Genomic DNA, 23,523 nt, shown 5'->3' on the forward strand with positions numbered 1-23,523 from the left:
CTTCTCGGCTCGAGGCGCCGCGAGGGAGCCGGGCCGGGATGGGGCAGCCGGAGGGAGGAGGGGGCCCAAAGCGCGCTACCGGCCGCTCCCGCCAGAGGGCGCCGCGTCCGCGGCCATGACCGGGTCTGGGGGAGGCAGGGGCGGAGGAAACCAGAGCGAGGGCGCCTCCGCGCACGCGTCCCCCGCGCGCCCCCCGCTCCCGGCCGCCGGCTGCGCGCCTGCGCACGCCTTTTTCTCGAGCCTCCTCCAGAGCGCGGGCCGGGACCTGCCTTTCCTCTCAGCTCTCCCATCTTATGGATGGGGAGACTGAGGCCCAAAGATCGCAGGGACGGTCCCGGGAGTAGAGTTCAGGCCTGTGGGCTTTAGGGCTGCCTGGAAGAGAATCAATCCGGGAGTCGTGGACAGCTGGGCATGTTACAGACGGAGAAACTGAGGCTCAGGCACTCCCCTCTCCCTCCTTCAGGAGCCCCTGTTTGGTGCTTGGGGCGATTGCTGGGATCAGGGGTCCCAGAGATCACCCAGCCCCGCCCCAAAGCTGGGGAAGGCCAGGCTCACCCCTAGTGCTTTAGGGGTGTCTGATCCTCTTGAGGAGGGAGCAGGGATGGTCCAAGGTCGAGACTCCTAAGAGCAATGGCAGGATGCCAGGGAGAAGGGGAAGGGCCCTTGGTGGGCATCTGTGGCCCAGCTTCCAGCCAAAGATCCCTCACTGAGCTGCCTCCCAGAGAGGGGGGCCAGCCCAGCCTCTAGCCTAAAGGTCTGGAGCAGCTGTGCCAGAGATGGGTGCAAGCACCCAGTGTACTATCCTTGGGTGTCCTGGCCAAAAGGTCACTAAGAGCAGCCCCTCTGTAGGCCCCAGAAGGGGCTCTGGGAGGTCCTAGTGGAGAGAAGCTTACTTGGGTCTCCATGGAGAGAGAGATAGTCCTAGACTCAGCCAAGGCCCTGGATGTTTGTTTCTCTATCATCAGGGTGGCCCAGGCCCTGCTGGAGGGGATCCAGGCTTGGAGTAACTCAGGAGCACTTTTGGGGGTTGGATGGAAGTGATGGGAGGTGTCCCCAGGGCCCTGAGAAGGGGCTTCCAATGGTGGAGGTGAGCCAGGAGCAGTCACCCAGGAGGTTGTCATTTGGCCATTGCAGACCCAGCACCTGCCACACTGACCACCCAGCCCCAGCACTGAACAGTGAGAGCCCAGTTCTGCTTAATTGCTGGTGCTCTGCCCCTACCTACCCCCAATTCCTTTTTTAAAAAGCCTTCTCTTCCATCCTTGAATCAATACTGCGTGCTGGTTCCAAGACCAAAGACCTGTAATGGCAAGACAATTGGGGTTAAATGACTTGCTCAGGATCACACAGTTAGGAAGTGTTTGAGACCAGATTTGAATCCAGGATCCTCCTGCCTCTAGGCCTGGCTCTCAATTCATTGAGCTTCCTAGCAGAGGCTTCTCTACCCTACTTCCCCTTTAAACTGAATTTTATACCAGCTTCATGAAAAGAAAAAGATAGCCTTTATAAAAAATATGCCTAGTTAAGCAAAACAAATTCCCCAGATTACCTTTAATCTACTTAAATGTGTTGTTTCTCCCCTTTAACCCAAAAGCCTCCTGCTCTCAGGGGGCCTGGTCAGTGGTCAGCCCCTAGTCAATTTCACAAGCATCCTGAGGTTCTAAGTAGGTGCCCAGCACTGGACTATTGCTGCATGATGGAAGTTGGAGGGTTTAGGGGTTCTCTGGCTTCTCAGCCCCCTGCATCTCCCATGAATGGGCCTGACAGTATTTTATACTTTCTTGGCATCTGGGATGAATCGATAGACATCTGTGTGCTTCTTCTGATGTGAGGAAGATCTTTTTAAAAAAGGAAACTAGCATCTACCCCTTTCTGGGTGGTCATCTCTGTGAGGGGTTGGAGGGAATTGCTTTCTGGGGCCAAAAGGGTTGCGGACCCTGAACTGCCATTTGGCGGGATCTGGGCACGAAGGCCTTCTCAGGCTATCATGTGGTCTTGGCTGCTTGGCATTCTCCTCTAACTTGGGTCCCTGCTAAGCCCTTGAGCTCCATGGAACAATCTAGACAAGGTGACCCCTTTAAAGGCAAGCAGCTTCACTGACTCAGATTACAGCGTTTGGCACTGACCTCTGAAAGAGAAGCCTTTTGGCTGTTCACTTGGCCTAGCACCCTCCTTCTTTGAGGAAAAACATTTTGAGATTTTGGAGTCTGGTCTGTTTATTTGAATGAATAGGAGAAAAAGGGTGCTTGCTCCCCCTTCCAAGAAACAGTGGCATCAGGAACCTGGATGTCCTGTGTCCATCCTGGGTTGCTGTATGGGGGTGCTGCTGCTTTTAATAACCTTGGTCTTTGGGGATTTGGCAAACTTCAAAGATAGGGAGGGGGATGAATTCATGCACTGAGGGAGACCAAGTTGTGCTGAAGAGCTTGTGGTTGGAAAGGGAGCTGGGAGGAGGAATCTGAGGGGATTCCCTCCTCCCTGTTTTAAGAGAATAAAGTAAATGGCTGTGGGCAGTTCTGTTGCCCTGCTCAGAAGGTGAGACTCCTAGGTAGACCAGAAGGTGCTATTTGTGGCATTTCCCCCGAATCTTGCTGGAGTGAGACCATGCTGTTCTCCGGGAGCTTTTGGCCTAACTCACCTCTGAGAGTGGGGTCTGGAAGGGAAGCTCTCAGTAGTTTTCCATCGCAGGATGATTCCAGCAATTTTAAGCTCCTGCCATTAGTCATGCTTTAGGACGATTTTATTTCAGTCTATCAAAAATGCTGATGCACAAATAATACAATTTGGGAGTTTTCTAGACATTTTTCAAAACAGTTTCACCAGTAATTGGCATTACTTACCTACCTCCTTGACTGACTTACTCATATATTTTTCTAGAATTTGTTTACTTAATGGGATACATGTAATAGTTATGGGGCTCCATTCCCCCTTCTCCCCCCCTTCAAAATTGGAAGATATTAGCAAAATGTATTTGTTGTATAATTTATGAGGATGGCTATAGAAATTTTCTTTTGGAAGGGCTTTAGAAAGCCTGATTTATTTGCTAGGAGCTCTGTTAACAAACGATGCTTTTCATGAACTCTTTTTCAGAGATTCTCAAGCAAAGCCAAGTGTCTGTGAACCCCAGGACTTTCAATCTAAGAAGATGAAGGATATTGATATGGGAAAGGAGTATGTTATACCCAGTCCTGGGTATGGGAATGTGAGGGAGAGAACGGGCTCCTCTGGGCAGCACAAAGAACATGAACAACCAGCCACGTTTGAGCAGACACATCCGGTTAGTCAGACCCCCCCCCCCCCCAACTCCCTGTGGTGCCAGAAAGTACTTGTAACTCTCCACTGGTGACACAGGCCATTTGAGCAAGTTTTCTGAACTGAGCAGGTCACACTGTTAAACAGGAACTCAGCCTTGTGTGGGAAGGAGGCAGAGACATTGATCCTCTTTTCTTCTTGTCCCAAACTGGGGATTTCACAGTAGGGCAATCTTCCTTCCTTGCCTATTGGCTGACCCGACTCTGTTTTGTCCCAATCGGAGAGATGCCTGTGGTGCTGAGGCCTATATTTGCCAGGGTTACAGTCTGTATGGGTCAAGCTTGACATATATGCCCTGCTGCCTGCTAGCAATCTCTTGCAGTGGCCTACCAGAAGTGCTTCCATAGCATTCCTGCTCTCTTCCTGTTCTCCACCCTCTTATTTGTTTGCCCCTCTCAAAATTTTTTTTTAAAAATCTGCAAAATCTCTAATTTATCCAATTTTTAATTTGAGGAACCAAAAACTGTGAATGGGCAGAGGAATGCCTATAAAATATTGACTGGCCAAATAAAAATTGCCCTCATTGTTCTGGGCTTCCTTTGTTTGAAGGGTCAGGTGTTCCTTGTTACATTTGGGGGAGGACAGTATCAACCCTGTTTTGGGCTCCTTCCCAAGGTAAGGAATGCAGGTGGTTTGGTATTGAAGTACTCAGAGAAAGGTTCAAGAAGATCTGGGTTCTCTGGTTAGACTCTTTTATGTGTGAGGATAATGAATTCAACAGCCAACCTCTTAAAAGGATTGTGCTTTTTTTTTTTTTTTTTTTTTTTTTTAACTAAGTGGGCTTGGGAAGATGCATTGGGGTGGAGGGGCTGAGGAGAGCCTGTGACTTCCTTAATACAGACGTACCCCCTTTCACTTCCTCCCTGCTCTCTCCCCGTGAAGAGGCTGACTTGTCAGGGTGTGCTTGAAGGCTTAAATCAACCTTTCCAGCACACTTTGATCCAGGTCATTTTCCTATATTTGTCTTGTTCTTCATTTTAAAATTATAATCGGCCTGGTCTGGTTTGAGGCTCCCTCCCTGTGCTTGGGCACATATGTCACCAACTGTTGTGTGCCATTGAGTCTCGAGATGTGGCCTGGGCCACCCAGAATCCAGCTGCTCATCTTGGGGGAGCCAGCCTTGATCCCAGGCCTCTGGCTCTCTTACCACCATGATATGCTGATCAGCAACAGACAGAAAACCAATGACATTACAATGAGATTCCCCTTTGCGCTTGACAGAATGGCTTCATGGAACATAGGATAAACAAATGGCCTGGACTGTCTCCATTTTTCTAGCCCTTCAGTGGGTTCTCACCGTTAGGTTAGGCTTCTTTACTGGACAGAGCAAGTGAGGTGTTGCAGGTCCACATGAGATCTGGTGGACTCACTAGGTTGGTATTTCTGTTTCCCTAGACTTGTCATTTTACCTTCACCAGAATCCATTAATCAGTCATTCTTCCATTGTGGGACAGAGATTCTCTTCATTTTTTTCCCTTACTGTTAGAAATGTGGCAACCAGGGATTGAGGAGGGGGATTGGGGGGGGGTGGGTAAAGGTAGTTATACCTTTTTCCTTGGGGGGGGAAGAATTTGCTTAATCTTGAGCTTTTTTGATTCTTAAGTTTATTTTTTTAATTAAAAACATTTTTTAAAAACTCTCCCATTTTAGAATCAATACTATGTATTGGCTCCAAGGCAGAAGGACTAGACAATGGGGGTTAAGTGACTTGCCCAGGGTCACACAGCTGGGAAGTGTCTGAGGCCAGATTTAAACCCAAGACTCCTGCCTCTAGGACTGGCTCTCAATCCATTGAGCCACCTTCCTTCCCCACCTTTAAAAGTTTATTTTTACAGCTCAGCATGCACTGAAGTACCTACTGTGTGCAGGGCACCATAAGATGCCACGGATACAAAGGCAGCAAAAAAACAGGTCCTGCTCTTGGCTTGTTCTGATTGCTGGGGCTGAGCAGCACATTCGTATATGGAACAGCTGGCCAGCCAACAGTGTAAGATGTCCGAAGCATCTCTTAAGTGGCTTTTGTTAGGACCTGTTTCTGCCACTGATAAACAGAAGCCAAAAGTGACTTTCGTTCTCCAAGATGTTTAAGTAGCAGTGATAGAGGAAGACCTTTCATTTTTACTAAATGTGCTACAAATTCTCACTTTTCTTTTGTCCCTTACCCCAAAAGGGCTCATTTCTGTGATGCATATTTGGCTGGAAGCAGACTAACATGATGTCTAGGAAAGCAGGGACCTCATGTAGTTGGGTAAATGGACAGTAAAAATCTGTCTTTAAATGGGGAAAATCTCTCTGGATTCCCCCCCATTCTTGTTTTGAAATGCAGCATCCAAGAGGTTCAGTGGTCTTGCAGTATATGGTGCTTGATAAGTAAGTCATGACCTGGCCTGACCACCAGCTGGGCCGTGAGGGCTAGAGAAATGGAAGAAGGTGAAACCCCTCCTTTGGGCCTTGTCATTGCAATCTTGGGGTTGCCGCCGAGACTCTTCCCAGCAGAGGAGGGCAAGTGGAGGAGTCCTGAGTGAGATGGTTGCATTTTCAGCCCTTGTAGCAACTTGTTTTCTTTGCCTGGTGCCAGTGACATTGCAGAATGGTGGGGCCTTAGGTTGAGGGTCCTTTCCCAGAGCAGGCGCCCCCAGGGCCTTGGAGCCCAGTGAATCTCAGGCAGCACAGATTGTTACATGAGGGTGGGCCTGAGGCCAAAGTGTGCCTCCCCAGGGGCCACCCAGCCCTCGATGGCAGTAGTATTACTTGGGGGGGGGGGGGTGAGAGGGTGCTTAGGGGGCTCTCGTTATGTACAATTTGGGACCTAAGACAAGGGAGCGTCAGGGATTGGCCTTGATCACAGCCCTTGATCGCCTTTGTCTAGCAGCAAGGAAGGGCTGTTAAGGGAAATGACCAGACCTCATGTGCAGAAATTGAAGTTGCTTCTTAGCAAAAAATGGAAATGCTGAAGTCAGCAGCTTGTTCTTTTAAATTAAGAAAGTGCTGGGTTGTGACTGCCTTAGTCCCACCCTGCTGTCCAGCCAGACTGCCCTTATTGGCGTCTGTCACATGCTGTTGGCTGCCCCCATGCTCCAGGGCCCACCTCAGTGTCCCCACATCCTTTAGCATGATTCTTATCCTCATCTCTTTCCCCACCTCAACAAAGACTTGTTCCCTTCCTATAGGATATAGAAGTATTTTTAAATTTTAAAAAATGTAGTTATTACTATTATTTTTTAAACTCTTACCTTCTCTTTTAGAATTGATACAAGTATAAGTTTCAAGACAGATGAATGGTAAGGGCTAGGGATGAGGGTTCAGTGACTTGCCCAGGGTCATACAGTTAAGAATTGTCTAAATCCAGATTTGAACCCAGGCCTCTCATCTCTAGGCCTGGCTCTCTATCCACTGAGGCCATCTAGCTGCTCCTCCTCTAAAAGTATTTTTAACTACTTTGATATTTACTTTCTCCAAGTCCTTGTTGTCTCCTCTATTGGAGTATAAGCTTCTTGAAGGCAAGGAATGATTGACCCATATCCCCTAGGACTTAGCACGGTTAAATCCCAGGAGCTAATAAACACTTGTTGGTTGATTGACTAATAGGAAGTTAACAAGACAGTGAAAGCAGGTCACATTTCTCTAGCTGCAAGGTGTTTGCTTCGCCCCTCTCTTCAGAGGAACAAACAAGCTGATGACTTCACAGTCTTCAGTTTTTCTTCCCAGATGGCAGCATCCAGATTTCTGCTTGCTTGTCCTCTGCCTCAGATTATGGAAGTTTTCATTTCTTAGGGAATGGCGGCATTCAGTTATTCTTCTGGTCCACAATTTGTTTAACTCTCTGCTCTCCACTCATTTTTTCCCCTAATATAAATGCTAAGAACAATTGTTTACAAATCTGTCTTTGCCCACTTTATGTGCAAGGCTTTGGGGCCTCAGGGTCACAGGTTATGGACATTTTAGTTACTTCTCACAACCTCTTCATGCGCAAGGTTAGTCTTTGAATAAAGGTTACTTTTCCCAGTGTCTTTCCTCACTTCAGCTCTTACAGATCTTCTCTCAGCCCACACCAGTTGCCCTTCTTGGTCCCATCCTTCGGACCATAGTGTTCACCTCTAAATGTCTAGAACAGGGTTCTTAACCTTTCTGTCACGAGCCCCTTGGCCATCAACATTCTTCAGAGTAACTGGGTTTTATTTTTTAATTCATATTTGAAGGAAATACCAAATATTTGATAGAGGTTAGTAAAAATAATGGAATTCTCTGTCATACAAAATGTTCTCCCCATAAAGCTCTCCATAAACCCTTGCCCTAGTGTCTAGAACCTTCCATTCTGCCCCTACATAGCAAAGAGACACCCTTTATTAGGCCCTGGCAACCCTCTTTCATTCCATGTCCTTGCAGGACTAAGATGGCAGAGGGTAGAAGCTACAAGTGGTGCCAAGTGCATGCACTGATATGTTGGGCTTGAGATTCTGATGCTGTAGGTGACATGCTTCATTGGGAACATATCATGGTCCTTTTTTCCTCTCCCATCAGTCTCCTTTAACCCTGAGACAAACTTCTGGGCTCCTTTCTAGGTCCAAGCTAGGAAGAAAAGAACCTCCCAGAAGTTAGGTCACTTTCTTCCTTGTGGGCAGTGAAGGGTTACTTCCAATCCCCTCCACAAAGCTTGGATTAGTTCTTAATTAGCTTCACACCCAACAGGTGCCTTTGGTTTCCGGCTTCTTAGATTAGGTTGGGTTTGGCTGTAATGAGCTTTATTTCCAGAGAAAATTGGATCCTGTGGGAGTGGGGCCTGGGGGAAGTTTTGAGGAGCTCTTGTTACCAGAGGGGAGAGGTCTCCTCGAGCAGTTTGGCCTTTTGGTGGCGGGGGACATAAGCATACTTTGGACTCCCCGTCCCTGGTGCTAGACCTAGCCAGTGTCCAGTTTTGCTGAAAGAGTACTTGGATTTGAGGAGAAAGGCCTTTTTTAATTCTCTTCAGAGCAGAATCAACTTAGAGCTATGTCCTAATTGCCAGTTGGATCCTAGAAGTATATGTTAAGAAACCCTGTAACATTCTGTGGACAGTCAAGTTATGAAGGCTGGGTAGAATTTAATTTAGAATATTGACTTGGGGAAAATAAAATCAGTCAAAATATTAAACCAGTTCTATATAGCAAAAAAGCAACAAAGGTAAGAGAAATTTCAGAAAAATATTTAGTACAAATAGAAATTGAGAAGACACACTTAGAAATTGTCATTTGTGACACTCTTGCTCCCTGGATCCATGGTCAGCAGATTGGAGCAGTGGATGGATGAGAGGCTCATCCTGGTGAATAATCTGACCACATGGACTCCAGAAAGTGGCAGTGAGCCTGTGGTCAGCGAGGAGGGGGGCTCCTAGGTTGCTGGAACAATTAGCCCTTGGTTGATGCTTTTTCTAAGGTAATCGGGCCACATAAGGCAGGAAGCACATCATCCTCAGTATCTCAAAGTGGGGAATGACAGCTCTTCAAAAAAATACGTGAGATTTCCAATCTGGCCATTACCGCTCTTCTGCCTTGGAACACAGGCAGGATTGATCCTAAGCTAGAAGGTAAGGGGTGTTGTAAAAACAGAGGTGAGACATTGTTTTCAAAAGACATGCAAACTGACGGAGCGTACTTCAGAGCCCTAAAAGAGAATGCAGGAGATAAAAGAACTTTGGGGCTCCTGCCGGTCTCTGCCTCATTGAATCCTTCATTTCTGTCATTAGCTTGAGCACAGCTTCGTGCCCTCTCCGCTGCTGGTCCCCACCCTCATTAGCCCCATCTTCTTCCCCTTTTAGTCAGGACCTGTTCTGTAGCACGCAGGGACAATTCCCACCCTCAGGACTTGTAAATGCTTTATTTGCCCACCCTGGAGTAAGGAAACTTGTCAAGTGATTAGCTGTGCAAATGGGCCAGGATGACAAAAGCCAGGAGCTAGTGGAGACAGGCTGCACTAGAGGGGCTGTACATTGGGCTCGACTTTCTGGGATGTTATTATGAATTATGGAGGAAAAGGAATTAAACTGTCTACATCCTTGGACTCGGGCATCTCACTCAATCCTGGACTTTTTATGGTGTGGAAGCAGAGACAGAGCTTCAGCCTATACCAAACAGTCATTGCTTTCTTGGGAGCAAAGACCTGGAAGCCAAGTGGCTGCCCATTTCTTTGGAAACACTGAGAAAGTGAGCACATGGCAATGTCATAGCCTGTTATCGTACAATAAAGGAAGCAGGAAGATTTGTAGGAAGCCATATGGTCCAGCTGCCTCATTTCAAAGATGAGAAAATGGGCAAAACAAGGGAAGGATTTTTTAGAGTGTCCCATGCCAGGCAGGGCAAGAGAGAGCTGGGCTGCCCCAGTGAGTAACAGGGGCCCCTTGGAAGCCTTAGGACAGCACGAGAACCCCTGTGATACCTCTGTCAGAGAGGCCCATTTATTGGTCTGGTGTGGCCGGACCTGGCCAGGGTGGGCTGGTCAAGAGAGGGATCACTTCTCAACCTTGGCTGCGGCTCCTTAAGTTAGAAAGGCTCTGCCCTCTACCTTCACTGGCTAATATTCAAATCAGAGAAGTGTTTTCCCAAAGGTCACTGCTTTGGGCCTTCCTCACAGCTCCTACTGGCCAATAATTTAGTTGAATTTCCGTCCACCTAGATAACCTTCCCTTTGGTCCCTCACTTCTAATAAAGACCTTCTGAAGGCCAATTAGGTGCTAGGTGTATACTGGGCTTGGGTGTCAGGGATAACATTCCCCCACCCCAAAAAACCAACCGGCTTCTGCATCACTGAGGAGCTCCTTTATTCCAACAGGTTAGCAGTTTGTGTAAGATGTTGTGGACATTATTCTGCTACAAGGTGTAGGCAGGGGCAGGGAAGGGTGGCAGGGAAGGTTTGCTGAGGAGAAGAGGGACTAAATATTCCAAGCTTGGGCCTGTGGAGTCAGGGATATGAAGGGTCATCCAGCCCACCCTCTCCCTCTCCATTTTACAGGGGGGAGTTATTAAATAACAAGGTTCCCCATATACTAAGTTGGGGAGAAGGAGGTCTTGGACATGACCAGGTTCATACTGAAATGGACACCGCCTCCCTCAGAAGTCTCACCTTTTCTTAATTCGTAGTCACAAGACCTGCAGAAATGACCAGGGGCTGCCACCAGAATCCTGGTCCCACTATCAAGTTACAGACGAAGACTTGGGGTCTGTTTGTGGTAGGTCAGGCATGAGATTAGAGTTTGTAAAATCAGACATGCTATTTGTTCTTGTTTTTTTTTTCCTACTAATTTTGTTCCAATACCCAAAAGCCAACAGTGCGCTTAGTGCTTATTTGCTAAGAATTAAGATTAAAGCTTTCAAAAACAAGGAGTTTATTTTGTTCTCATGCCTGCTGACACCTGGGCTTGGCCAAGTCAGGAGGGTTGTTGTTGCCATAGATAGGTAGGAAGAGTATTGACCTGTACAGCAGCTTTTCTTTCCAGAAGCCTGTCAACTTCCTTGGCAGGAATGTGGCTGCAGTGAATGTCCATTTAAGAAGAGTTGTTTCAAACTGAAATGTTATCATCTCAAATCAACACATTCAGAGCCAGTTCCCTGAGGGACTTAGTAGGCTTTACCAAAAGCCTGTCATGCCAGGCACCATCCTTGATTTCGAGGATGGAGATACAAAAATGACCGTTCCCTCCCTTAGTGAGCCTGTGTTCTCTAGAGTGACAGGTATGACAAATACACATGCAGTGTATTCCAATAGAAACCATAAGGCAATTTTGGGGAACAAGTACCAGCAGCCCAGGTGGATCAGGAAAGGCTTGGGTTTGAAGTTTGGAGGTGGTTAGAGGCAGGATTCTCTTTGTCAACTCACAGGGAAGGCCTGTTCTTTGTTAGCAAATCTCTCAGTCTAATTTTGGATCATTTTAAGTTTCAGGCTATTTCCAAAGGCATAAAGAGACTAAGAATATTGCATTAATATTGAATTAGGGAATTTTCTTCCTGTGATCTTCCTCATTAGTCATACCAGTTGGGCTAACCCCACAACAAAACTTGCTTTTCTTATGTATTGACATCTCCTCTTTTCTTTGTTTACTCTCATTAGAAAGGGCCTGGGAAAGATGAAGATGGCCACTTCTTCCCCTATTTTGTGGTAGGAAGAAGGCTGAATTTCATAGTCCGCTCATGTGACCTTGGGCAAGTCATCTAACCTTGCTGGGCCTCATTTTCCTTATCTGTAGAAGGAGTAGGTCTAGGGAGCCTCCAAGGTCCCTTTCTGCTCTTAAATGATGATTGGCTAAGGGTAAAGGCTGAACAGCTTCCTGGCAACTCCTGAAAAGCCTCTTCACAACAGAAGTATTGCTTCTTTGTTTTGTTCAAAGTGAATGCTTGCAATGCAGTGGCCATTTAGGATGCTCAGCTTTAAGAATTAAGAGCTAATGATTTTCAGTGATGCTCAAAGAGTTAAGAGATAGTTTTGAAAGCTCTCACTTCATTGTTGGGGGGGGGGGGCCTGAGAAACACACATTATGTCTCTTCATGAAGCTTTCCCTGACAGGAAGTCATTTTCCACAGGTTCCACTTCTTCAATTTGAACACGTACATAAGATATACATATGTGCATACATGTATGTTCCAATGTTTATTCTTTCTTGGGTTGCATTCAGTGTAACTTGTCATCCCCTCAGATTTTCTTACAGAGTCATAGATGAATTGGAAGGTTCTTGGAGAACCATCTAGTTCAACCCCTGCATAACCAAATATTCCTTCCATATCACTCAGGTGATCTTCAGGGCCTCTCAGCGAGAAGGGAGTCCTGAGGCAACCTGCCATCCCTAAAAACTGCCCATTGTACTTTTGTTCTAATTTTTAGCATGTCTTTTTTTCCCCTCTTTAGAACTTCCACCTAATTCAGTATTTTGGGGCCAAGCCGTACAAGCTTCTTTAGTTCTTTTTGAAACTCCTTTCTCTCAGTGTTGTTTACCTTTTATTGTTCTGGTCCTAACTAATCAATGTATCTGTTGATTCAACAAATATTCTCAAATTCCCCTGAATTATTCCATGTTCCCTCTTTCATTCAGCAACTGATCTTCCTTTGGCTTGATTTCAAGACTCTCCATAGGATAGCAGAGTGGCTTAAAAACCAGAATCCCACAATATGCTGTCTACATAAAAAGCACTTAACGCAGACAGGCACATAGCAAAAGAGCAGAATCTATTATGGTTCAGCTAAAGTAAAAAAAGCAGAGTAGCAAATCATGAACTCAGACAAAACCAAAGTAAAAATTGATCTAATCAGAGGAGATGAAGAAGGAAATTACATCTTTATAAAAAATACCATAGACAGTGAAACAATATCCATACTAAACATATATGCACCAAATGACATAGCCTCCAAATTCCTAAAAGAAAAGTTACATGAGTTACAGGGTGGAAATAGACAGAAAAACTTTAATTCTGGAGGACCTCAACCTTCTCCTTTGAGAAGTAGATAAATCCAACCCAAAAATAATAGGAAAGAACTTAAGGATAAATAGAACTTTAGAAAAGTTAGATATAATAGACCTTTGGAGAAAATTGAATAGGACTAAAAGGAATATGCCTTTTTCTCAGCAGTACATCTTCACAAAAACTGTCTGTATAACAGGGTATAAAACTTTGTAACCAAATGTAGAAAAGCAGAAATAGTAATTGCCTCCTTTTCAGACCATAATACAATAAAAATTACGTTCACCAAAGGGCAGCAGAAAAACAAAAAATTTTAACTGTAAATTAATATTATCCTAAACAATGAATGAATCAAAGAACAGTCATAGAAACAGTCAATTTCACTAAAGAGAATGATGAGACAACATACCAAAAGTTATGGGATGCAGCCAAAGTAGCGAGAATGTATATCTCTACATGCTTATATCAACAGAAGAGAAAGAGCAGATCAATAAACTGGGCATGCAACTAAAAAAAAAAAAACTAGAAAAAGAACAAATCTGGAATACCAAATTGGAAATCTTGAGAATCAGAGGGAGAGAGAAATAAAATTGAAAGTAAGAAGACCATTAAACTAGTAAATAGGACAAGGAGCTGGTTTTATGAAAAAGTAAATAAAATAGATAAACCATTGGATAATTTGATTAAAAAAATTAAGAAGAAAACCAAATTACCAGTATCAAAACTGTAACGGTGAAATAACCAGTTAAGAAGCAATTATTGGGAGTTATCTTGTTCATTCTTGTGTCAATAAATCTGATAATCTAAGCAAAATAGATGAATATTGATTAAAAATATAAATTGCCCAGGGGGCAGCTAGGTAGCTCAGTGGAGTGAGAACCAGGCCTAGAGACAGGAGGTCCTAGGTTCAAACCCGGCCTCAGCCACTTCTCAGCTGTGTGACCCTGGGCAGGTCACTTGACCCCCATTGCCCACCCTTACCACTCTTCCACCTATGAGACAATACACCGAAGTACAAGGGTTTAAAAAATATATATATATAAACTGCCCAGATTAACAAAAGAGGAAGTAGTATATTTACACAACCCCATCGCGGAAAAAGAAATTGAACAGACCATCAAAGAATTCTCTAAAAGGCTGCAGGACCAGATGGATTGATAATTCTACCAAATTCTACTAAATTTTCTACTAAATATTCAAAGAACAATGAACTCCAATACTACATAATTTGGGAGGAAAAATAGGGAAAGAAATGCTTCTGCTTCACAGTGTAGAATCAAGAATGACTGAGACACTAACTCAGGTGTGCTTGAAGCTGTGCTGTTCCCTGGATCCTGCTAATCTAAGAGCTCAGTTACCAAAGGAAGGCTAGTGTAACCTGTTATCAATGGAGCCAGGCTGACTTTTTGAGATGACTCTCCTTTTCAGCATGTTTGCTAACTCCCCTTTAACATCTAGAATTTTGCCAAGAAACAAAGTCAAGGCCACTAGCCTGTAATTTGCAGGTCCCTGGTCTTTTTAGCACAGCTTTGGGACATTACAGAGCAGTGCTATATCTAAGCTAATGCTAAAGGAAGGCCCAATTTTCCTGGGCTGACCTCTGGCTTTGTCAGTAACCTCCTCAATTCCTTACTTCTGGCAGACTCTCTGGTAGGCTTCTCGTCCCATTCAAAGTTGGCTTCTTTGTTGGTCCCTCCCACCGAATCATTCATGGGTTGTCGTTCATCCTCTAGATCAGTGATTTCCAAAGTGGGCACCACCCCCCCGGTGGGTGCTGCAGCGATCCAGGGGGGCAGTGATGGCCACAGGAGCATTTGGGGCGGTGAATAGCTAAGGGGGCGGTGATAGTATGTCACAGGGGGCGCTAAGTAATATTTTTTCTGGAAAGGGGGTGGTAGGCCAAAAAAGTTTGGGAACCACTGCTCTAGATTATCGATGTAGTTATTCTGCAATAATGATGCCTCCTACCGACTTTCTCCAAAGTAACTTGAATGCACTCGGCCGTTGCTCAATGGTCTCTCAATCTAAGAGGGCTCCCTAGCCCAGGCACCCTTCAGCAGGTTATGCTTTCCCTGCCCTCTACAGACTGGAAAGTGCCAAGCAGGAGAGCAGAACAGAGCCCACACTGCAGAAGACTTCTCTTTAGTCTCCTTCCCTCGGGGCCCTCCCTCTTTCCAGTCTACCTTCCATGAAGCTGTCAAAGCCCAAGGCTAACCTGGTAGATCACTTTTGTACAAGAGTCCTCTGTTTAGTTTTGAAAGCCTTTCATGATTGATTTCTAGCCTATCTTTCTAGGCTGACCATTGATTTCTCTTCCCATATACATGTTGTTCCAGCCAGGCTGATCTTGTTATTCCTGAGCCAGGAATCTTCCAGCCTCTGCCTCTGCCTTTTATACAGTCTGGAATGTTCACTATCCATCTTACCTTCACTTAGCTCTCTGCAAGATAAAGAGGCTCAAGGGCCATCTCCTTCAAGAGGCCCTCCCAGACTCCCTGTAGTCTCCAGTCATTGTGTGGTCTGTGAACATAGCCTATATGTCCTTTTCTAAGTTGGATTCTTTTAGTAGAACATAAACTTCTTGAAAACAAGGGCTTGCACTTTTGTTTTTATTTTCCCAGGTCCTGGCCCATTGTAGATGCTTAACAAGTGTTTGTTTATTGACCAAAAAGTATTCTCAGGGTTGACCAATCGAATATACCTTGAAAGAAGAAATGGGTTTAGCTTGGCTGTTTTATTCTGCTTGGGCCCACATTGGCTAACGGTGATAACGTTCCCTTGAGTATCTAGAAACTACCTGGAGCTTATTCATCTATTTGGAAATTTTGCCTGGGTCCAACATCAAGCCTTGTGTTCTGGATGTGTGTCTTCTCTTTGGATTTGAGCCCAAGCTTTCCTGAATGCCTTTGGATTTTGTGGGAGAGCTTAAGATATATTTGACCTGCAAGTTTGTGGCTCATGAGTCTGGAGAGCTTGGGGCTCCTGGTTCTGGAGCCATTTCTATTCCCATTGGCTTTTCAGAGCATTGAAAAAAGTCATTTACTGATGTGGGTGGACTTCCTGAACTGAGAATAGACCTTGACCTCCTCAGACCCACACAGTGGGTTGCAGATTCCACTTTATTTTACCCAATTGTGTGGTTTTTCATAATAAATCTGTGCAGTAATGTAATGGAGCTCCTCCCCCATGTCCTCTTTGAGTACATTGGTAAGATCCCAGTGTGGAGCAGCTATAGGTGGCTCAATGGATAGAGAGCCAGGCCTAAAGATAGGAGGTCCTGGGTTCAAATTTGGCCTCAAACACTTCCCAGCTGTGTGACCCTGGGCAAGTTACTTAACCCCCATTGCCTAGCCCTTACTGCTCTTCTGCCTTGGAACCAATACACAGGATTGATTGATTCTAAGCTGGAAGGCAAGTGTTTAAAAAAAAAAATCTCATGGAAGGTGAAATTGCCCCTTTGCCTCCCCAGCTGGTTGAACATCCCAGTCTAAGCAAAGTTAACTTTGCTCGATTGTTGCTTTGGTAACTTGCTTTACATCTCTTTCTCTTCTTGACATCTGTGAACTTGGTCTCATCTGCCATCTTCCACGTGCAAATAGTTGGAATGCCTAGATGCCTTGGAAACAGCAGGCCGAGTGGAAGGTCTCCCACTGGATGTCTCCATGCACTCTCAGCTGAGATTCCTGGACAGAGAGTATCCAAAGGGGAAATATCATCACGGCCTAAGTGTACTGAAGCCCTTCCGGACTACTTCCAAGTAAGAATTCTGGCTGCTCCCTCCATTCATTGATGGAGTGCCAAAAGCCTTTTTAAAAGGCTTCTAAGCTTGTTTTTAATTTTAAAAAGTTTCATTTAGGCGTTTGGGAACAGTATTTGATTATTTGGAGGCCTAACATGTGTAAAGACAGGGACCTTGTTTTGATACTGCTGCTCTCTGGATATCTAGCGTGTTTCCCAGTTGGGTGATTTTTAAAAATTTTTCTCTCCTTAGACACCAGCACCCAGTAGACAATGCTGGGCTTTTCTCCTATATGACCTTTTCTTGGCTCAGCCCTCTGGCCCTCGTGGCTTACAAGAAGGGGGAGTTATTAATGGAACATGTGTGGTCTTTGTCCAAGCACGAGTCTTCTGATGTGAACTGCAGAAGGTAGGAGCCTCTGGTCCACCTTCGTCCTCCCTCCCGTGCAGATGGATGCATAGGGACTCAGATGGGGTCATCTGTCTGACCTCAGCAGCCCGTGGGCCTTTTAGAAGTCAAGCTAGCCTCTTCTGGGCTTGGGGGGGACGGTGACCTGGGGCTCCCCTTGATCTTTGCTTTTTTCTGCTTGACCTCCTCTTGAGCTCTTCTCTCTGTTTTAACCAAGGGCTTTCTCTCTCTCTCTCAGCCCCGCTTCTCCTGAGTCTGCAGGGAGGTTATGTTGCTGCATTGTGTGGTAGCTGCTTGCCACGATAAACATTGAGTTTATGGTTTCACATTTTACTGCAGGATCCTTCAGAAAGGGGCGGGGACCCTGGAGAAAGGATGAGGGTCTTGTCCCCAGCCCTGTTAGCTTCAGGACTAGTTGTGCTGGGTGGAGGAAGGAAAGGGCTTTGGGGTTGAATTTCTCTAGAATGAGAAAGGCTGCCACCCCACCCCGGGTAAACTTGTAGTTGCCCAGGCTAGTCTGTGTAGGGGTGAGCCTTTTGTCCTTAACGTTAGCCCCTTTGGGAAGGAGAGCTTTCTCTCGAGGGAGTTTGTCAGCCTAGCCCCACTAGCTGCTGCCGCCTGAGGGAGGTTAGGGTTGGCATCTTCCCTGGGAGAGATGGGTAATGGAGGACATGTGCCCTTGTCAAGATTAGAGAGGCTGTGGCAAGAAGAGGTGACCGAAGCTGGGCCTGAGGCTGCCTCCCTCCGAAGGGTTGTGTGGATCTTCTGCCGCACCCGGCTCATCCTCTCCATCGTGTGCCTGATGATCACGCAGCTGGCTGGCTTCAGCGGACCAGTAAGTCAGAACCATCCTTTCTCTCAGTTGCCCAGGGCCCCTGCCTGGCCAGCTCTAACCCTCTCCAGTTGCATTGCAGGACTCGAGGAGCCGCTCGGCCTAGTTAGGGACTTGTAGCGAGCCCTCGATCTGTGGAAGGGAATGAGTGTGGTTGGCGTGAGTGGCAGTCTTTCCATAGCTGGCGAACCCTTCCCTGGATGGACGGGCAGAAGGATGAAAGGGCCGTGGTGCCGGAGAGAGCCTGACTTTCCTGGGGGTGTGCTTGTGTTTCGACCAGGCCCATTATCTCTGGTAGTGTGTGTTGGCTTTGAGTGAAAACCTTGGTTTTGGCAGTCAGAGTAGTGAGGCCAAAAGCAGAGGTGGGCTGTGAGGCTGGCGAGTGAGTGGCCCCTGCTGAGGGGACGGCCCAAGAGGCTATAACTCGGTGCTTCCTGGAGGAGTCTCCAGCCACAGACTTGCCAGAGCCGCCTGGTGGGGCAGAAGGTGTGGCGGGGCCAGGTGGGCACTGCCAGCCACCTCGCAGGCTGCGGGCTTGTGATCAGCAACTTGACACTGACCCCACTCTCTCTTATCACCTGTTTGTTGCCCCTGCCAAAGTGCTGATTTACAAAGGAGACCTTGATTACATTTATTCTCTACAAACTTGCCTTGAGGCATCAGGAGCAGTAATACTGCTTGTAGTGCGCCTTTCCCAGGTGGGGGGAAGCTGGAGGTTCATGGCTTGGGTAAGTACACACTTGCCGTGCATGGTGACTTAGGCTAAGGCAAACGGTTGTTTTCCTTGTTCACTACAACTAAGAATTGTGCCCTGTTCCCTGAAACAGAATTGCTTTTCTTGAGTGGTAAAAATACTTTGGTGGCAAAGCTCACGGTGCCACGTAAGCAGCTGTCACGTCACTGACCACACTCAGCAGAGGTTTTACTAGGACCGACCGTCTTCCCCAAGAAGAGCTTCTGTCATTGCCTCACTACAGGGGCTGCTAACTGCGCTACTCTGGTGTACGGAGTTCTTGCATCCGGGCATCATGGTAGTCCCCTCCTTCCGTTCTGATTTGGGCTCCAGCACGGGTCGTGTCAGGGAAGCAGCCAGGAGTTGTTGGGGGTCTTGACTGGTGCATGTTCAGTTCCCTAAGACCAAGTGCATTGGGGTGCCAGTCTTGCATCACCAGGAACATCTGAGAGCCCTCCCATCCTTCAGAAGGGGGAAAGTTCCCTTTCTCTGCTAACTAGTAAGCAGTGCTTTCTGGCAAGTGCTGTCTAACTAACATCCCCTCCTTGCACAGAAGGAAATCCTTGACAGCCCAAGGCCAGTCCATGTCCATAACTAATGGAAACATTTGGGAACACATTCCGATTCCTAATCGACATTTTAAGAAATGGAAATGTCAAGTGAGAGGTGCCGGGAGCAAGGCTGATCATGTGCATTGGCACTGGGCACAAGCCCATGCCCTCCTGGGGCTCAGGCCCTTCTAAGGAGCACCCCTTTTCTGTGGGTGCACCTGTTTGTGTATCTTTGGGCACATTTTTCCCAACTTGAATAAACTGAAGCCTTAAGCTAGCATGTACAAAACAGTCTACCAGTCATGCAAAATCCTTTTATTGCCTCTTGTCCTCCAGGCCTCAGAAAGCCTCTAATCATGTGAAGACACAGTGAAACAAGGCTTTTTAACCTCTGGCTTACTTACTGTAGCCTTTTTCAAGATAATAAGATTCCCCAGAGGCTCTTTTGATGCCCACATGCTAGAGCTGCTCTCCAGGGGCCACTGACTCCCAGGAGTGTGGGAGGAGGGCCAGTCACTGTCTTTAAGATCTGACGGTCCAGGCCTGTGGGCACCCAACAGTGTGCTCGATGCCTTTACTTTTCAGGGGCACCTTTTGAGCCTCTTTATCAGTTGCCCGTTCAAGTCCAGTCCTGCCCGGGGACTTGTGGGGAAAGGCTTAGCATTCACCCTGTGGATGTTGGGGAGGCTACCTCTGCCAGCATTCCGTGAATGCTAACTCTCCTCTTGGGGGCCTTTTAGGGGAAGGGAGAGTGGGAAGCCATTAGAGGTAAGTCTCCCCCTCTTCCCCCTGTCCCCAGCCGGCCGGCCGCTTGTTTCGGGGGGAGGCAGGGGAGGCTCTCTCTGTAGTGGGACCAATGACAGAAGCTGTTCTCTAGAATTTTCAGGATGGCTGTAGCCTGCGGTCAGAATGAAAGAATCAAGCTGGGCAGACTCTCGCCAAGAGTACAGGTAAGGCCATGTTCCTTCACCGGGAATGCTTCCCAGAGCCAGACCCTGAATCCTGCCAGCCTTGCTAACCACCTTGACTTCTTTCCAGTTTATTTAAGTTGAAATGATGACGCTGTGACTCTTTTTCTTTTCCTAAGTTTTGGTTGGATTTTTTTCATGGAAACTTTTCGTTTTGATCTCATACTAAACTGGTTTGAAATGTAACTGTTTTGGAAACCTGAATGTATTTTAGAAATTCTTTAATTTACTGTTTGCTCTTTTTTCCCTTTGACCATTTGACGTAGTCTAAACATTTGTCTCTTAACCACTTTTTCCTCCCTCCCCTGCTCCCTCCCGGGAGGTGCTGACTATTGGCATTTGGGCAGAGGTGGTTAGAAGGAAAGAGTCCAGTCCACCCACCTGCTGTCTTTTTCACCTTCCTTTGGAGGACACTGTTGGCAACAATCGCGTGGTGGTACTGCCCTGCCTGCCCGCTTACTGAGTTACTTCACAGGAGGAAAAAAGGGGCTTTGGCCCTGACCACTCAATGACTCCGTTCCACATTGAATTGGATTGAATACTGGAAAAGAAGCCAATCTACTCCCTAGTAAACTCACAACCCAACCGTATGCAGGCAGATTGTGACCAAAACCCCGGAGGCCAGCCCAAAACCCAGGGAGGGGAGATGTGGAGTACAGTAGCTCCATCCTGGGGATATCCTAGAATCTAATGGGTGTTCACTATTAATGAGAAATGCCAGTTATCCAGGAGGAATTTTGGGCATTGCATTAGTGTCCCTCCTCCCACCCCACTCCCCAGGGAAAAACCACCCCAGTGACTCAGTTCCCCCTTGTCCTTGGGTGCTGGCTCACAGCTACAGTTGTCTCTGTTACCTTAGTGAGTTTTTTCTTGTTCAGTGAGGTTTTCTTCCTTCAGGGGCTGGGGAATGGCTTGGTTCGTTCTTTCTTCCCTTTTTTCTTCCTTTTTTTTTTCCCTTCCCCAAGACCTGTTTTAGCTGCAAAGACTTGAAAAGACTAAAGGGCTTCCATCCCCAGTGCTTCATTGGGGCCTTGAGCTCTGTGATCCTTCTGCAGGCAGCAGCCGAGGAACTCCTCGGGCTCTTCCTGAACCAGTAGCCCCAGCCACTGGGAGCAGGGCAGCTCTTTAGGGAGTTTTCTTAGCCCCTTTGCAGTAAGGTCTTGATGAGAAGCAGCTCTTTTCCTCACCCTCTTGCCAAGTCCCTGCGGCGCCACTCCGCGAGCCGAGCCGGGGGGTGCTGCTGCCACCAGCTTCACGTCATCCCCGCGGACTCTTGGTTCTCTTCTGTACCCGCTGTGTGTGTAGTTCAAGAACAGTGTCCCAGGCTAGCCCTGTACAACAACACTCTGTATGTTTACATTGTATGTTACTGCAATGCTCCCCCTGTACAGCCATGTGAGATGCTCTTTGAATTTGGTCCTTGTGTTTTTTTATTTTCAATAAAAGTGCGTTACTCCTCAGTTGCTGGTATTTAATACTGCTGCTGAATGTGCCTTGTGTGAGTGTGTGTGCTCCCGCGTCACAGGCCCCCAGAGCCGGAGGTGGCCAGCGGTGGTCCTGCTTTCCCTCTGCAGGTGGTGTTGAGATATGCTACCTGAGGTAACATGTTTTTGTTTTGGGGAGGGAGTAGGGAGTTTTTGTTTTGGGGAGGGGCGGGCCTGTGGGGTGGGGAAGGCGGTTTTGTCTGCCCTTCTGTACTATTCTATTAAATTGCTGATGTTTATTTTCAGGAATGTTTTGCAAATGTTCTTCCCACTCTTCCCCAGTACAACTGTAGGTACACTGTTCCTTTTTATCAACTAAGCACGTTTGAAACAGTCCAAAAAAAGGTCTTAATTTCACTTAGAGCAATGTCTTTTTAATGTGTGGAAATATGGTCGATCTGATTTTAAGAGTGAATCTGCTTCATGCTCATTTTAGCTCACAGACAGATTTCTGTTAAGTTAGAAGACGTGAAGATTTAGACAGTGTTCTCTAGAAGCAGCAGGGTTTCTGATTTGGCCCCAGCTCCTGTGAAATGCCCTAAACCATTTCCTGGGGGCAGGGAGGTCTCCCAACAGGATTAATTGGTCTTCCTGGCTGGAATCTCTCTTGGCTTGAGCAAGAGCCTCTCCACTCTTTCTAACTTAACACAAAACTGTTGAGTTGCCCCAGAGAACTGAAGAGGCGTTCACATGAGCTTGTGTTTCTTCTGTAGGCCTTTGTGGTGAAGCACCTCCTGGAATACACGCAGGGGACAGAGTCCAATCTCCTCTACAGTTTGCTGTTAGTCTTGGGTCTCTTCCTGACCGAAATTGTCCGTTCTTGGTCCCTGACGTTAACGTGGGCGTTGAACTATCGGACTGCGGTACGCCTTCGAGGGGCGATCTTGACCATGGCCTTTAAGAAGATTCTGAAGCTCAAGAACATTAAAGAGAAGTCCCTGGGGGAGGTGAGTGGCCTGACTTCTTCCCCAGCCCCAAGATGTCTTTCCTCATGTTTTCTCCCTGGGTTCACAAATAGGGGCTTTGTTTTTGACCAAGGCCTGCTGTCGCTCCTTTGTTTCTCAGCTCATCAACTTGTGTTCCAGTGATGGCCTGAGGATGTTTGAGGCAGCAGCAGTGGGCAGTTTATTAGCAGGTGGCCCCATTGTGGCTATCTTGGGCATGGTTTATAACGTGATTATTCTGGGACCAACGGCCATCTTAGGATCACTTGTTTTTCTCCTTTTCTACCCATCAATGGTGAGTAAATAATTTTTTTAAAGAGTCTTTCTGTCCTAGTAACAACTCTAAGACAGTAGGGCAAGGGCTAGGCAAACAGAATTAAGTGACTTGTCCAGGGTCATGCAGCTATGAAGTAAGGAGGTCTGACCTGAACCCAGGTCCTCTTGACTCCATCCTGGCTCTCTATCACTGAACCATCTAGCTGCCTCAGTAAATAGTCCTGTCTTTATTCTGGTGGTTTATCGTTGTGGATTCAGTTGCTTTAATTGGGTTTTGAGATTATGAGGCTGCTAATACTATTGGATTGGGAACTTCCTGGAAGCAGGTGCCTGCTTAATTGGAAATAAGGCTCCAGGATGCTGGTAGCTCCCAGAGTAAGAATACTGGGCTGAGGAGAAGTAAGGAGGAGAGCCTTGGAGAAAAGCCTTGGGTGGCTAAGCAGGAGAAGCCTCTGCCTCTGGCTCCCTCAGACTGTGCCTCATGATAACTGGAAATAAAGAACCTGGCTTACAGAGGGTAGGCAGTGCTCACTCTGGTTTGAAGAGACCTCAGTCTGGCCTATCTTCTCTTTACAGATGTTTGTTTCCCGGCTCACTGCCTATTTCAGAAGAAAAGCTGTGGCTGCCACAGATGACCGAGTACAGAAAATGAATGAAGTTCTCAACTACATTAAATTTATTAAAATGTATGCTTGGGTTAAAGCATTTTCTCAAAATGTCCAAAGTGAGTATCCCAAAGCAGGTGTAATAGGTTGTAAGCGTAGGAAGGCCTTTGTTTGGGTGGCTCCCCGGGTTTCTAACAAAACCGCTGCAGAGGAAAGGGAATCTCCTAATGGCCTTTGTGCAGGATGGGT

At 46.8% G+C, this 23,523-nt stretch overlaps 1 protein-coding gene across 1 annotated transcript in view; it reads left to right on the forward strand.

Annotated features, from left to right (window-relative positions):
• The window catches only part of ABCC5 (ATP binding cassette subfamily C member 5), a 66,365-nt gene that overhangs the window by 5,230 nt on the left and 37,612 nt on the right, over window positions 1-23,523 (forward strand). Inside the window, exons 2-8 of the mRNA XM_044673263.1 lie at window positions 3,091-3,277; window positions 16,334-16,491; window positions 16,726-16,881; window positions 17,569-17,716; window positions 22,163-22,396; window positions 22,515-22,688; window positions 23,246-23,393. Coding sequence (XP_044529198.1) covers window positions 3,146-3,277; window positions 16,334-16,491; window positions 16,726-16,881; window positions 17,569-17,716; window positions 22,163-22,396; window positions 22,515-22,688; window positions 23,246-23,393 — 1,150 coding nt within the window. The 5' untranslated portion in view covers window positions 3,091-3,145. The remainder of the gene's footprint in view (window positions 1-3,090; window positions 3,278-16,333; window positions 16,492-16,725; window positions 16,882-17,568; window positions 17,717-22,162; window positions 22,397-22,514; window positions 22,689-23,245; window positions 23,394-23,523) is intronic.

The sequence above is a fragment of the Gracilinanus agilis genome, chromosome 4 (assembly GCF_016433145.1).
Source record: "Gracilinanus agilis isolate LMUSP501 chromosome 4, AgileGrace, whole genome shotgun sequence".
In the NCBI taxonomy this organism is placed as follows: domain Eukaryota; kingdom Metazoa; phylum Chordata; class Mammalia; order Didelphimorphia; family Didelphidae; genus Gracilinanus; species Gracilinanus agilis.